This window comes from Balaenoptera acutorostrata, chromosome 3, assembly GCF_949987535.1.
Source record: "Balaenoptera acutorostrata chromosome 3, mBalAcu1.1, whole genome shotgun sequence".
Taxonomy (NCBI): Eukaryota; Metazoa; Chordata; class Mammalia; order Artiodactyla; family Balaenopteridae; genus Balaenoptera; species Balaenoptera acutorostrata.
The window spans coordinates 583,443-600,553 of NC_080066.1; the positions used below are offsets into that span (position 1 = coordinate 583,443).

Sequence of the window (17,111 nt, forward strand, 5' to 3'; positions counted from 1 at the left end):
GGAGTCATTTTTGACTCAACACTTTCCTTTATTCCCCATATCCAAGCAACTACCAAACCCCACTGGATTCTACCAACACGCACTACACTACATCCACATTTTTTCCCTCAAAACCAAAGAAGGGACACAGGTCCTTATGCTTCCCCGACAGCTGCCTGAGGCAGAGCCCACCGTGAGGCTAGCCTCTGTTCGTGACAGAGTAGCCGACAGTAAACTTACAAGAATCAGTTCTTTACACTTATCCTCCAGTAGAAATAGCAGGTAGTCAGGAATGCAGATGGGCAAGACAGAGAGGCCCTCAACATACCCTTAGATGACCCGGGAAAGGGTCTCAAGGGCAACAAACCCAACTTTCTCTGTTTTTCTCTATCCTGTCCCCTCACCCTAATCACTTTTATTGCTTTATTTTTTTATTTATATAAGCTGTGGGGGTGGGTGAACACAGTTTCAACATTTTTCATAGCAGAATACAATTCATAAATGATTGTGGATTACCTACTGGCTTGTATTAGGAGAAATAATTGACAGTTGCATATATACGTGGCATATATGTCAACTGAATGGTAACATGTAAACCTATTAAATTTGAAAACTTTCTGAGTAGTCTAGAAATTCTGCTCTTAAACTGACAATTGGCTAAGCATGTTACATGTCAGACACTTTTTCAGGCTACTTAAATTTATAGCTTCATTTCTTTAAAAGTCTTTAGGTTGTGCATATTAGATTGTCCTTGTTCAATAACAGAATGTATAATTTTAAATTAGAAAATCTTCTTTTTTGAAGTGTGAACATAATCACATAGACGTGATGGCATTTTTACCATTCTTTAGTAACTTGAAGTAAACATTCCAGTATATTTTTTTATAAATAACTTTAAAAAATTAGTGCTTAGTTTAAAAGGTGCTTTTTATGCCAGTTTTTTGCTTGAAGAAATTAATATGACCTAACTTATGTGCTGTAAAAATGGATTTACAATGGAAAAGTTGACACATTTAAATGTAAATTGGGTTTAAGTTCAGAAAAATTAACATCGTATTCTTCATCTATAATAGGTTTAAAGGATAAATTAAAATAATGGCCTCAAAAAATTACCAACTGGGGCTTCCCTGGTGGCGCAGTGGTTGAGAATCTGCCTGCCAATGCAGGGGACACGGGTTCGAGCCCTGGTCCGGGAGGATCCCGCATGCTGTGGAGCGACTAGGCCCGTGAGCCACAACTACTGAGCCTGCGCGTCTGGAGCGTGTGCTCCGCAACAAGAGAGGCCGCGATAGTGAGAGGCCCGCGCACCGCGATGAAGAGTGGCCCCCGCTTGCCGCAACTAGAGAAAGCCCTCGCACAGAAACGAAGACCCAACACAGCCATAAATAAATAAATAAATAAATAAATAAATAAATAAATAAATAAATAAATAAATAAATAAAAATTAAAAAAAAATACCAACTGGCATTCTGAGAGTCTTATTCCTCCAAAGATGTTTCATATTCAGCATATATAAGTTTGAGAAGATATGATTAACTTAAGATTTTATTAACTTTTGTCTAAAAGACCAAGCTAACTTTGGGTATACTTTTCAAAATGTAAATGCAGCTGGCTGTCATAGGCTCCAAAGTGAGGTAACAGACAGTAAAATTACGTTGTACAAGGAAACAAGCCATAGAAGAGAGCTAGAATTTGAAATCAATTTTTCCTAATACTTGTAAGCTGTTCATGTACTCTTAAGTATTTTTCTATCCGTTGTCATCCAAATATTCCACTCAGAATAAGCTCTAGGTGGTTTCCAATGTATAGATATATCAAAGTCTACATGCAGAAACTTTCCCACCTGGATATTAGTTAAAGGCAAAGAAAATTTGATGCACAGTTTTTTGTTGTTTTTTTTTTTTTAAAAAACCTGTCTTTGAATTGGTTCTTTGCTTATGGGTAAGACTGGCAAGACTGTCTAGTTGTTGTTTGTCAGCTCCTTTGCTGTGCAGTTGGTGCGTATATTTTATTATTTAAGTGCTAAGTAAATAAAATATTAAACGGAATTATGAATACCACTGATTATTCATGCACTATACATTTTCTTTAATCCAGTTCAGATTATGGAACCTGTACTTATTTAACTGAGTACATTTTATAGTTTTCAAGTTAGAAAAATTCTGTCTCCACGCAACTTTCCTGCAGCACACATCATGATAATGATAACACACGGCTCATTTGCAGCCAGCCGTGATGCAACAAGTGGGCAGTTTCGTGTGTTCAAATACCCCTTTCAGCAAAACCTTAACATCACTTAAGTTTCTTCCTAACCCACACTGACATAGCTGGGACTGAACCACAGAGCTGGTCAACAGTACCTTCACTGCGCCCTTCTCGTGCATGGTGACGCAGTTATCGGCATCTTCGGAGAGCTGGTACAAGGCTTGGGCTGTCGCTCTGTGCACGCTGGTGTCGTTCGATTTCAGGTTCCGCACTAACGGAGCAACCGCCTTGTGCTTGCCGAAGGCCACTCTGTTTCTGCCCCACATACAGCAACGTGAGATGGCTTCTGCTAGATGACGTCTCAGTTTATCGTTATTCTGCACAAGGAGAACGGATTATGGTGCGTGCATCATAATGACCCTGCGATGCTTATGCTCTAGGTGTTTATTACCCACTGGCTGCTCAGGTGGTGTCTTGATGGGAACTGGTATTCTGGTGGGTCACCAATGCATCAAGGTTCAATCCTGCCTTTGCTTTTTATGAACTGAGTAGAGTGCGTGCAGGCAAAGGCGACCAGGTGTCTGGCATTAGTTATTTGCTCAAGGCTCAGTTTCCTTTTGAGTAAGTCCACCCACAACACAGAGTTACAGATCAGCGAGTGGTTGAGTAATAAAAACAACTAAGGAATATTGGACACTCTTAAGGGAGCCTGCCAGATAACTGGGCAAAGTGGATTAATTCTACTTCTTCACCTTAGGAATACCTCCACATCAGGAATACACCTTGGTTCCCAAGAGGGAGAAGACAATGCAGCAAACGAGGACAGGTTTTGAGTCTGCCATTTTCCCTTCTGTATTGTTTATGCAGACCACATACTTCTTTTTGGATGTAATTACCTCATATAGGTATAATACAACTGAATAACACTATAATTTTCTGTCTATTAATTGTACTGTTCTCTTGATTCAGGTCACAACTTGGTGTCCTTAACTGAAACTGGCAGATAGTCTCAGGAATTTAGTATTAGACTGGCCCAAAAGTCTTCTAGACCAAGCAGGCTTCCAATCATTGAATTTCTGCTCCACGACTTTTCTGCCAAGTTCAAGCTATGCTCAAATACCTCTGGTCATGGTGAAGTCATTATCTCTCAAGGCTGCTTGCTCTATCTGGCACAACTCTGGGTAAACAATACAGCGATTGCCAAAATCTTCTAGCTCAAGAATGCCATCGACCCAAGCTTGCTAAGCTGGGAGAGGAGCATTTAACTTCTAAAGTTGGCATGAACAATTATCTTAAGGCTCGTAATAACGACGATGGTGATGATTTCAGTTTGAAATATACTTTCACATTTATTAGTCTCAGAGAAACTAAAATGAATTCACTAAAATCTCGTACCTCACAAGTGATAGATATTAAACTTGAATCCAGGTCTCTGGATTTTAAGCTCATTGTTTTTGCTACTACACCGTGATATCTTATGACAATATGCATTTCGAAACAAAAAGATACATTACTTACTGTATTTGCTAGTTTGGACAATAAAGGGACAACTCCATGATCTGTGATAACAGCTAAATTTTCTTGATCTTTTGCTATATTGGTAATAGCAGCACATACACTCGCCAAAACTTCTTTATTATCTGATTTCAGTAAATTGACAACAAGTTCCAAACCACCAACAAAGGAGCGAACCATCTCTCCAGCATCCTAGATAACAATAAAAATAAAGATGATATCAAAAATAAACCTATGTTTAGCATTTTTTAAAAAAGCACAAAGTAATGATAAGGCTGTGAGGTATACCTTCGGCGTGAAAAAAATTCAGTTTAATTTATTTACATGTTATATAAATATTTACATCTTATGTTATACACACATACATACAAGTATGTTTCCACAAATGTGTATTGAACAACTATTACGTGAGAGTCACTGTGATAACTACTGGGGATACAGAAGTTAACAAAACACATTGAGTCTTCTTATCGCAGTAGTTATGTTCCATTAAATCATCACAGAAACGGAATTAGCTAATACTGAACCATTGCTACTAGGGGAGATACAGGGCTAGCTTCCTGCAAGCCGCTGGTCACATTGCCAAGAACTGATCAAAATATAACCTTGTTTTACGTGTGCTTCTGTTTAAAGACGTCTCATTTCGTATACGTTAATTCATTAACACTGAACCCACAGACAACACGCTATGACTCGGGCCTGAATGGAGCTTATGTAGCACCTGTATTTTCACCTGTATTTTCACCTGTATTTTCACCTGTATTTTCACCTGTATTTTCACCTGTAGTTTCACCTGTATTTTCTCCATCAGGCACATCACAGCTTTCCTGCACGTAGGAACCCTAGACTGCACTTCAGCACTATGCATGGGGGCCATTTTCAACAGTGAAACCGACAAAAAAACACAAAAATGTGGGAAACCTGGCACGAAGCAGACTGCACAACGGAGGCTTACCGATGGTCCAAGGGCTGAGACAAGAGGGCAGAGCATCAGCTTGCTCAACCTCTGCTGACAGTGAGTGTGTCGGGCAACTTAAAATTTTACTTTTCTGTGCATGTCCAAGAATGACTGAGAAAGCGCCCTGAGTGCTGATTTGGGAGTTACAAAAACTGTGAGCAAGTAGGTGACTCCCCAAAGAGAATCCGTGAACAACATGGACTGACCGTGAATACTCTTTAGCCACCACGTTGCTACAATCTAGTGGGGAAGATGGGCATTAGGAAGCTACAAGTAGACCGAGTAGCATGAATGGGGAAGAGGGGAAGACACTACAAATACGTGCGACAAGGGACTCTTGGCTGGTGTAAAGATTCAAGGAGTGCCCCTCCACCATGATGTTTGCCAGCTGAGACCTCAGGGGTGAGGAGTTATCCAGTGTGAAGGGGATTCTGGGTGAGGAACCAAGAGTGGGAGACAAGGTGATTTTTTCTAGGTCAGGATGGTTAGAGCATAAAATAGGAGAGGGAGAATGGGAGACCATAAGACTCGCTTCGGTGGCATTCGAAAGCCACCGAAGAGGCTTATTAACTGTGTGTGGGGAAGCAGGAGAGGCGATTTTCTCCATTTTGCCTCACGGAAGGTCCCTCAAGATTGCAGGGTTGGGGCAAAGAATGGTGTTGGGAACTCAGGCTGTTTCACAAGTTCAGGTAACAGGTGGTGGTAGTTTGGAGGAGGTGATGGTCTGGCCTGGAGAGAAGGGTGTGGACTTGTGAGGATTAACTGGAGAAGATAAGGACGAGTGATTCAATTCCCATGTTTCCGACTTGACCCAGTGGTGTTGATAATGTTGGAAAGTGGGGTTTTGTTTTGTTTTCTTGGCGTGGGAAAGGGTGGTGTTAGGTAACAGAAGAAGTACCCACAAGACATTTAAGTGGAGGGATCCACTTAAGGAGTCAGTTGGCTTTGCGGGTCTGGGGCTCAGGAGTGAACACCAGACTAGAGCTAGAGACTTGGAAGTCATCAGCATAAAGACCGTAACTGAGGTAGTAAGTGCGAAAGAGTGGGCTTTCTGTCCCACTATGGCCGTGTGGGCAGAGGCAAGGAATTCGTCAGAGGAACCTGGAGATAGATGGCGAAACAGAAACCCCACCTCCCCTGGTGTTGGACAGCGGCTGCGTGATGCCCACCAATTATTTGGCTCCATGGTTTTCTCAAATAATAGAAGTTCACATCTTTTGAGTACCAATTATATGTCAGGCACTTTGTGCATAAATTATCTCAGTTAAACCTCCAAATAACCATGCAAAGTAGATACTGTTTTTCCATTTTTGGTTTTAAAAACTGAGGTTCAAAGATGTTGAACCTCATAAACTAGACTGTATCACTCACGACAGCAGGGGCCATGCCTTAGTAAACTCGGTGATCTTTATAAGTCATGAATCTGATCACCTCATCCCCATACCTCCCCTGTCCTTCCATAGCCCCCCCTCCCTTAGGATAAAATCCAGGGCTTCCCTGGTGGCGTAGTGGTTGAGAGTCTGCCTGCCAATGCAGGGGACACGGGTTCGAGCCCTGGTCTGGGAGGATCCCACGTGCCGCGGGGCAGCTGGGCCCGTGAGCCACAATTGCTGAGCCTGCGCGTCTGGAGCCTGTGCTCCGCAACGGGAGGGGCCGCGATGGTGAGGGGCCCGCGCACCGCGATGAGGGGTGGTCCCCGCTGGCCGCAACTAGAGAAAGCCCTCGCGCAGAAACGAAGACTCAGCACAGTCATAAATAAATAAATAAATACATAAAAGAACGTGAATTTCTTTAAGAAAAAAAAAAAATCCCAACTCCACACATGCTTTACAGCCCTTCCCGGTGCACCCCTGGGTTCCCTGCCGCGCCCTCCCTCACTTGAGCCCCTTCCCCAGCCCCCCACACACCCTAAGCCAGTGGCCCCCCAGAGGAGCTAACAACCAGAACCTTGACGTGTTCTCTGAGAATGTAGTTCAGCAAGTCTGGGCTGCGGCCTATAAAAAAAAAAAAGTCTGTATCTTTAAAAACTCTCCTGGTGCGTCTGAACTTCAACCAGTACTGGAAGCACTGTTTATGCATTAGTCCTTCGTCTCACGGCCTCACACGTGCCGCCTGCGCGTCTCCGGGCCTTCGCACACGCGCTGTTGGCTGCTTCCCATTGGCCTGGGGATTCCTACGCAGCCTCAGCTACTAGCGAATGTGCCATTCGCTTCGGGAAGCCGTTCCTGAGCCTCAAGTCTGAGTTAAGCCGCTCCTCCTATAATACCTGGTTCCTCTCTGTTTATTGTTTAATTAATTTATCTTATTTATTATTTATTTTTGGGTCTTAGTTGCTGCGTGTGGGCTTTCTCTAGTTGCGGCGAGCAGGGGCCACTCTTTGCTGGGGTGCCCGGGCCTCTCATTGCGGTGGCTTCTCCCATAGAGGAGCATGGGCCCTAGGCGCGCGGGCTTCAGTAGTTGCAGCACGCAGGCTCAGTAGTTGTGGCTCGCGGGCTCTAGAGCGCAGGCTCAGAACTTGTGGCGCACGGGCCTAGCTGCTCTGCGGCATGTGGGATCTTCCCGGACCAGGGTCCGAACCCGCGTCCCCTGCATTGGCAGGCGGACTCTCAACCACTGTGCCGCCAGGGAAGTCCCTCTTCTCTGTTTATAATACTCTATTCAGTATTAGCTTATCTGTTTGCCTTTGACCTTGAACTGTAAGTTCCAGGAGGGCAGGGACTCTGTCTAGCTCAGTGTTATATGTCCAGTGCCTAAGCCAGTTTCTAGCAGTGAGTACATGCTCAATTAACATTTATTGAATTTGATTACATGCAAACTTGCAGCTACGGAAGGAAAATTTTCACTGAGGGTATAACAAACCAAACTAAGCTTCTAGGAAATGATGAAGGAAGCGCCTAAGTCAGGTTCTTCCCAATTTTAAGGGTAAAGCATCTTTGTCCACAACATGTTGCCTCTCCTGATTGCTAGGTGAGATGGTATCAGCAATACTGGTGGCCTTGTTCTCGATGTCAAATTTAAATATGATTTCTGATAGTTAGGACACACTTCCTAATTCTGATGTATCAATAAAATTATTTTGAAAATATTTAATTGCCATTTTTTCTAAAATTCTACAATAAAGGTTTTTAAGTAATACAAAATAAATTATCTTTCTACATTGTCACCTTATTATACTTCTATGCTTTAGGGTGCAATCAAATCAAAAGATTATAAATGTGAATTTACATTTAAAAAAAATAAATAAATAAATGTGAATTTATTAACCTTTGGTCAAACATCCAACTTAATTTAATCCAAATTACTCTTTGAGGCAGTACTTGGTAGTGGTAGTTGTAGTAGTATTTCCACCTTATAGATGAGAAAAACCTCAGAGAAATGAATTAATATGTGAAAAGAAAACTGATAAGTGGCAGAAGTGGGATTTGAATCCAGATATGCCCAACCTTTTCTAAGTGATGTTATATGCATCAATAATGTAATAAATGTATCAATTATATAATTATCTAACAATTTTTTTCTTGAGAAAAAACTGGAGGAATTCCTGAAAGATGATGGTGGGCATAGTTTTTGAATCTCCCTATGGAAACAGAGCAAGTATTGTAGCAAAACAAAAAAGGGACAACACATACAACAATATTCAGCGACTAGATATCTACACCAACCCCCAAATACAAGCTGATCAGGACAAGTTACCAAGCGCTACAAAGCCCACATGCTCTAAGAGACTCTGAAATCTGCAGGGGAAAAGCAAAGGGAAACCAAATTGCCATTAGGTCTCATTGGAAAGCTCAGGAACAGCAACAGAAGCTGGGAGCTGACTTCTCAGGCTCTGATGGATGGATAAGACTAAAAGGACACACAGGTATGATGGTGCTAGAATGTTCTATAGGTCTGAGTCCCATGAATTCTTAAAACTGAAGCCCTCTCACAGGACAAAGCCAGCACTGAGGAGAAACTACTGGGGTTGCATCCTAATTGAGCAAGGCAAGGGTAACAGGAAGAAGAGAAGAGAAAGTCCAGCTAAAAAGAGGGCAAGAGAGCACAGGAGTCTGAACCTACTCTCCATCACTGTGAAAATAGCAGAAATGGCATTTTAAGAACCATGAAATTAAAAATGCTACCCTGGCCCACATCTCTCTCCTAAAAGACCATGAAAACTCATTTCAATTAGAAATGCACTATATAAAAAGACCACAGTCAATTTCCATTTGGAGTTACTACAAGAAAAAAATGAAAAAAAATAAAAAAAGGAAATCATAGGAAGTATGATTAGAATTATTAAAGCTCACAAATTAGGTGATTAGTAAAAACCCATTTTTAAAGATCCATCAAAAGTTAGAAATAAAATAAAAATTCATTTTGGAAATAAAGAGTAAACTAGAAGTAACACAAGAATGAATAAACAAAATGGGAAATATCTTTAAATAAATAGAAGATGTGAAAACTCCAAAATGATGGAAAAAGAGCTAACAGAAACTTCAAGAGAACAAATAGGCAGAGAAGATCTAACACACGTACAGTAAGAGCCCCCAAGAAGGAAACAAAGCAATACAAGAGAGCAAAATTTTAAAAACTGTAATTCAAGAAAACTCTCTCCTGAAATAAATAAAACCTGAGAATATATTGAAAGGTCACTCAATATACCAGGGAAAACTGGCCCAGAATTGGCTAACGTAAAGACAAATACTAGTACAACTGCTGGACAGTAATAAAAAAGAAAAAGATTCTTTGGTCTTCCAGGCAAAAAGACCAAGCCACTTCTAAAGAAAATAATAAGCTATTATCCTTAGACTTTCCAACAGCAATGGTTTATGCAGAGGAAAAGAGAGTAACACGTGTGAGCTACTCAAGAGAAAATGTGAAGCAAGGTTCTAACTTCCAAAAGTTTGAAGCCCAATGACCTTCAAGGATAAAACTGTTATAAACATGGATGACTTCAGGGAGTGATGCTAACACAGGCCCTTCCTGAGGTACCTACTTGGGAATGAGTGTCAGACCTCCAAAACGACTAGAAAGTCGTAGACAAAGGGACAGCAGATTTCTTAAAATCCTTTACTGGCTTCATTTCCTTCAGGATCAGGTCTAAATGACATTCACGTATTTTCCCAACCTCTTCTTTCCCATACTCTTTTGCATAAGCTATACTCCGGCCTCTAGGATTACTGCTGTTCCCGAAGTACCATGTTCTTTTATATCTTTGACCAAGTTATTTTCTTTACCTGGAGTTTAGCCCTAGCAAACTATAAACTCCTACTCAGCTCTGAAAACTCTGACTCATCTTTTTTTTTTTTTTAATTTATCTATTTATTTATGGCTGTGTTGGGTCTTCGTTTCTGTGCGAGGGCTTTCTCTAGTTGCGGCGAGCGGGGGCCACTCTTCATCGCGGTGCGCGGGCCTCTCACTATCGCGGCCTCTCTTGTTGCGGAGCACAGGCTCCAGACGCGCAGGCTCAGAGACTCGTATTTTAATAGCAGCTTAAATAACAGCTCCTGCATGAAAATTCCCCCACTCCCCTGCTCAGTGTTGGTCACCCCCTGCCTTCCATATTCTTGTCGATGGTTTTGTCCAAAAACCCATTTCCTCATCCTCTCGTGTTTGCAAAGTCTTTTTTTTTAATATATTCTTTTTATATGTTATTTAATAAATATATGCTATATTTTCACATATAATAGAATTTTAATAAAGATAAAGTCAAATAAAACAACTATATTTTAGATAGAATTTGTAATCAGTTTTGGTTTCTATTTTTAATTAATTTTTATTGGAGTATAGTTGCTTTACCATGTTGTGTTAGCTTCTACTGCACAGCAAAATGAATCAGCCAAGTCTTGATTTTGTTTGGTTGTCTAGTTCTCACAGACAAGCATCAGGAGAGAGCGTCTCTAACCCCGGAGGCCTAAGCCTATCCTGGAAGTCTCCTTCCCCTTGCCAATGATTTGCTTAGGGGTGGCCTAGATATGGCCCAGTTGTGGCTAATGCCTTCTGAGATGACAACTCAGAAATCTTCTGGAAAAGTTTTCCTATTTATAACAACACTGAGAATGGCAGAACAGCAAGAGGACGAGAGCCTGGTCCTTGAAGACACCGTCGAGCTGCTGAATCAGCTCATATCCTAAAATCCGATTTGGCTATTGAAAACCAAAGGCATTTTGTAGTAGCTGGTTTCTTTTCATCATACTGTAATGATTTTCTCTCAGGTCCTTTCCCCATTAACGTGTGAGTTCTTCAAGAGCAGAGACGCCTAGTCTTGTTCTCTGACTCTCACTTGGGATGTTGTCTGGTGTCTGTCACTCAGAGGACTTTCAATAAATGTTTGTAGAATTATGAAAAACTAAAGGGAACAAGGGAACTGTAACTTTAAGATACTTAACCACAATCACAAGCACCGAAAAGAAAAGAGCGTTAGCTCTGCAAGGTGGAGCGTAAATGGATCCGATCACTTAACCTCCCATTCTAGTGACTTCCTGGTTCCCTCACTGCTTTATCGGTGGATCCCGTGAGCCCCAGCACTGGGGCACCAGGGGGAAGAATAACGAGGGTGATCGCATCTGCCTCTGATCCGAGAACTTCCTGAGGTGCCTGGTAGGAGCCCCAGCGAGCCGGCGTCAGCGAGGTCGTGGGTACGGCTCACCAAGGTCTCCTAACGCTTATCATCTGTGGGACAGTGAAGTGTTACACTCAAGCCTACAGCCCCTCCAAAGTTTATTTGTTTTGAAGGTGAGACTTCTTTCTTTTCTTTTTTCCTTTTCAGCTTTAAAGATTTTAGACACATGACTTCTTACCTCACATAGTTTCTATGGAAGGGAAGACAGTATATTTGAGGATGGAAAAAGTAATTCCACCACCAAGACTGTCTTTCACTAAATGCTAAGCAGTTGGGAAATCCACCACATTTCCCACCTTCTCATGTGTCTTAATAACTAGTCTTTGCCAACTTCACCACTGGTACAATATGGGTTACAGACAATTCAAATACTTACCTGTAATGGAAAAATCTTTAATAATAATAATGATAGTAATAATAGTAATAGTAAAAAAAAAAGAAAGAGAAAGACAAATACCATATGATATCACTTATATGTGGAATCTAAAATATGACACAAATGAACTTATCTATGAAACAAAAACAGAATCACGGACATAGAGAACAGACTGGTGGTTGCCAGGGGGAAGACGCTGGGGGAGGGATGGAGTGGGAGGTTGGGGTTAGTAGATGTGACCTATTATATATAGAATGGATAAACAACAAGGTCCTACTGTGTAGCACAGGGAACTATATGCAATATCCTGTGATAAAGCATAATGGAAAAGAATATTAAAAAAAGAATGTATATATGTGTGTGTGTATATATATATATGTGTGTGTATATATATATATATATATATAACTGAATCACCTCACTGTGAAGCAGTAATTAACGTAACATTGTAAATCAACCATACTTAAATAAAAATAAATAAATAATAGTAATACAATAACAACAGCCTAATTCTTTTGCAGTTTACAAAGGACTCCCACATACATTATCTCATCTGATGCTCACAGCTCTGCCTTAAGAAGACATGACATCCTCATTTTATAGATAGGAAGGCTAAAGGTTCATGCACAATGAGTGACAAAACTAAAAAGCAACTTTAGATCTCCTGATTTCTCATTTAGTGTCTTTTCACTACACACTGTGTGCTTGGACGTGGAAGTACCAACAGTTGACGTTGTCACATTACAGTTAGTTTATAAACAGTCAGAAGAAGCTTCCCAATTTAGAGAGTTAATAATTCCAAAAGAGATGAAGCTATTTTGCCAATGACATTTCCCAAGACAAGCAAAAACCATAGTTGAAAAAGAGACTATGAAACACCTTCATGCTGCTATCAAAGTAAAGCTTGAATGGTTGAATAAGTAGGAAAAGGTGTCAAGTTCGAATTAAACAAAATGAAGTCAAATACACAAATGTGATGAAAATATAAAGTAGCAAAATATTTTTGGTTAAAATTCAACTAATAGGAAAATATCAGGACAGATTATTATTTACGGATTAATGAATAAAACAGGAACCTGGATGTTTGGCACAGAGCAGGTAAAATAACAGGCTTGAAACTCCCTCTCTTGCCTCCAGCAAAAAAGAACCGGCAGCTTTCTGGGGAGGCGAGGTACACAGAATGCAACTTTAAAGCACATGCAAGACAAGGGTAACGTGACTTAAGACGGAAATTTCTGACCAGAAGGGCTATAAAAACACTGCTCTGTACCATACAGAGCCCATACAATGCGTAATATGATATTTGAAAGAGATTTTAAAAGAGGACACTGCATATAAAAAATTTCAAAAATGCTACATTCACATTAGAATAGCATGTCAGAGAAACCAAAACTGAACAGGCAGATCTTGTCCTAAAGGTATATTCAATGAATTGCTTTTCAAATTCTAAATACACCTCTATATACTCCAGGAGGACAGACCGTTTGTGTGGCTCTATCACAATAAGATCCTTGCTCTGTTCCTAGTAGTTAACAAGTCCTACAGCTTAAATCTATATATATCTGATCCAGAATTACTTTACACTTTCAAATGTGGTTCTTCAAAAATCAAAAGTAGAACATCACTGATTATTCCTTTCCTTCTGAACTGAAGGAACGATAAATTAATTTCCAGTGAAATAAATGACATGGTGGCTCACAGTCTAGATTTATGTAGCAGAAAATGTATTAAACATTGAAGGTGGCTTTATCCAATTAATTCACAAGATAAATTTTTTAAAAATTTAATGGTTCTGATTTTTTTTCTACTTCCTCAGCATAATTTAAGATAATCTTTTAAAATATCACGGTCAACTGTGATTTTTCGATTTTACTATGTCCCGTGTTGATTCTGCTTTAGATGCCATATTCTGTGAATGAGGAGGTCTAATTTGTGAAGCACCATTGTGTATTCAGAGGCTTATGGAGGTAATTAAGTGACCTTCTTAGCCAATGATGTATTTGAAAGAAGTCTGTAAGTACAAGGTGCTAAACAAATATAAGACCTATTATCATGAAGTACCTATTGCATGTAAATCTGTACATATACATATGCATATATATATTCAGAATTTTTCCCACTTGTAGTCAATAACCCACAGATTAAGACGGGTAAAACAGTTTCTGCTTAAGATCCAATCAGTGAGTTGTGTAGACCAGGCTAAGAATAATACTTGAAACCATAATCTTGACTGAAAAAAATTAATTGTATGAAATACTACACTTCAAAAACAAAAAACAAAAAACAAAACACAGGGAGTCTAATTTATGAAGAGGTTCTTTTCCAAAAGTTTACTTGTTGGGTCTGTTATATCATATTTTTCTATAAATATGTGATTAGCTTCCCAGTTCATGAGATGAATCTCTTTAACTCATAATGAACATTATACTACCTGCAACTAATCCTCATTTTCATGAATGTTCTTCTAATATTTGAAGCCAGCTACCTGGTCTCCCTCATTTCCTGTGTGTACCTTTAACTAATTTTCATAGTAAATGGTTTTCGTCGGTCTTCCCTCTCATTTACCAAAGTTTCCCTGAGAACACGCTGAGTTTAACACAGCTCCAGATGTGGTCTGACTAGAACAGAGACGGGCAGACTTCTTACCTCCTGAGATATCCGTGTGGAGCCTCAGAAATGTAAGGTGCTATTTTACGTTGTGGGATTCAAAATAAATAAGATCTACATCAGTGGTTCTCAGCCTTGGTTTCACAGCATAACCACCTGGGGTGATTTTTTAGAAATATGTATGCCAAGGCCTCAATCTCAATATACAGAACAAGGGTTAAGGCTCTTGCATGAGGCTATTTTTTTTTAAAGCTCTGAAGATGATGTGTATCTAGACTGGAGAATGACCAATCTGGATAATTATCAAATTGTGTTGCTATTACTTCCAAAATCATAGCCTCAGTGCAAAAATGATGAACGTAAATGCCCAAGCACTTGTGAAATGGTAGGGTGAGGGTCCGATCATCTGTAACAACAGTGAGTACACTGGCAAAAAATGGCAGAATCAATATTTTCGGAACTCTTGAATTTAATGAAAGGCTTGTAACGAGGGGTGTTTATTCAAGAAAAACAGCTGAACTTCAGTAAGAACAGTGAGCTTTGTGGCATCTTAACTTTCCCACCTTCCTCTCCCCAGCTGTGCAGTAGCCTTGAAAACCAATGGCCTTGAAACCATGATATCTGTGAAAAACCTGAAGCCTGGCAGCCACAGGAGGGGGAAGAATGGGTTTGGAGCTCCCCCAAAAGCCTCATTACAGAAGAATGGTCACTATTTGACCTGAATGGCAACTTTTAGGAAAAGCTCCAAAGGCTTGTCTTTACCTCAGGACTCATTTAATGAGGAAAGTCCTATCCTCAGGGTGTGTCTTAAAAAAAAAAATCAGTGGCAATTATTTAACATAAAAGCTGTTTGAGATGGCAATATCAGTTGGGACAAACAAGAGGTTGGACAAAAAGAAAATTAAAAGGAAAATCTTGGAAATGTGAGGTCTATAGAGGGCTTTGAAAAACTCCACCGTATTCCTGGGGCTTTAAAATGCCACAAGCAAGTGTAGGGATATGCACGTGCTCAGAAAAGACCTGAGGCAGCTGCGGTCACTCGTCTCTGCCTGACTGTGAGGCCCTACACGGGAAGTGAAGGGTAAGACAGATGTGTAAGCTGCTAGAGTTCACTGGCTGCCATAGAATGTGCACAGGGCCCCACACCAAACGGTAAGAAATCTAATGATGCAAAGTGTTTAGGAAAACCTCTATCAACTCATCAGCTGTCCAATGAGCTAAGTGAGAAGAAACCTCAGTGTCACACTGAGAGGGAACACAGATGTTACAGAATTAGTCCAAGAAAGTCAATAACAAACAATAGCAAAAACAACAACAAACAGCAAGAACACAACCCCTGAAAAGGGGGGAATCTGATTTCCAGAGTTTCTAAATTATATTATTTTCAATATAAGGTTTCCAGTAAAAAGTTATAAGACATACAAAAAAAAAGAGAAAAGTATGCCACAAAGTATGCCCCAGGGAAAGAAAGCAGTCAATAAAATCTGACTGTAAGGAAGCCTGTACCACGTTGGACTTATTAGATAAAGACTTTAAATCAGCTATTATAAATATGTACAAGGAACTAAAGGAAACCACGCCTAAACAATTAAAGTTTGAGAACAATGTCTCAGGAAGTAGAGAACACTAATAAAGAGATTTAACTTATTAAAAAAAGTCAATTAGAAATTCTAGAGTTGAAATGTTCAGTAACTGAAATGGGAAATTTACTATACGGGCCCAACATCAGATGTGAGCGGGCAGAAAAGAGACTTGGTGAATTTGAAGATAGGTCAGTTCAGATTATCTAGTCTGAGGAGCCAAACAAAAAATGAAGAAAAATGAACACATTCTCAGAGACTTATAGGATACCATCAAGCATACCAATCTATGTATATGAGAGATTTGGAAGAAGAGAAAGGGACAGAAAGAATATTTGAAGAAATAATGGCAGAATCTTCACAAATTTGAGAAAAAAATTTTAACCCATATATTCAAGTATCTTAAGGAATTCCAAGTATAATAAACTCAGATACACACCTAGACACATTATAATTAAACTGTTGAAAGACAAAGAGAGAATCTTGAAAGCTGCAGGCTGCACTTGAAAGTTGTACATGGCTATCATGTACAAGGGAACTTCTTTAATACCAGTATCTGACTTCTCATCAGAAAGCATGGAGATATTTCCAAGATGGTGGACTTAAAAGCACCAGACACTTGTTCCCCCATGGAAACATTAAATAAACAACTAACAGACTGGCTAAAGTAACTTCATAGGAGCTCTGGAAACCAATTCAGAGATCTATAGCAAATAAACAAACACTGAACCAAGATAAAGCCACATTCAGAACTTCAGGAAATTTCCTGGCATTTTTACTTGCCCACGTCCCATCCCCTTCCTGGCAATGTTACAGGTCAGGAGGAAGCAGGCCAATTCCCAGTCCCCTCCCTTGACCAGAACAAGAGGAGTAGAAACGACTTGCAACACTCTGGCCTGTGGATGAGCTACCTGAGAGACTGGTCCCTGTCTCATGTGACTAAGAACTTAGATGCGAAATTGTGGCATATGCTGGACCTCAGATGGCAGAAGCTGTGGAAGACAATGGTACTCATTGTGGGGTGTGAAAACTGCAGGGGGACTGCAGACTCACAGACACCTCAGGGCAAGAAGTTATAAGAAGAGGAATAAAATAGAACATTTAAGGCCCCAAGAAAAAGCTGGGGTGAGACTCTTTGGGCAATTAAGACATTTAAAAGCAGCTATGAATATGGGGGAAATTTTAAGTAGACAGACACACTGGCCCAGATAAAACACATGCCCAGAAAAGATCTGAGAAGACCTTACGCCTTTACCCTAGGTGATTCCAACAGGAATGACAAGAATG

At 40.2% G+C, this 17,111-nt stretch overlaps 1 protein-coding gene across 5 annotated transcripts in view; it reads right to left on the reverse strand.

The window, feature by feature from the left end:
* Positions 1-17,111, reverse strand: part of ODAD2 (outer dynein arm docking complex subunit 2) — a 243,746-nt gene that overhangs the window by 65,456 nt on the left and 161,179 nt on the right. For 4 of the 5 annotated variants that reach the window (XM_057544607.1, XM_057544606.1, XM_057544608.1 and 1 more), the window contains 2 exons: positions 3,703-3,891; positions 1,760-2,561 (listed from right to left, as the gene is read on the reverse strand). In XM_057544607.1, the coding sequence (XP_057400590.1) occupies positions 2,196-2,561; positions 3,703-3,891 (555 nt within the window). In that variant the 3' untranslated portion in view covers positions 1,760-2,195. Of the gene's footprint in view, positions 1-1,759; positions 2,562-3,702; positions 3,892-17,111 lie in introns of those variants that run through there. The other variant, XM_057544609.1, reaches the window with a different exon arrangement.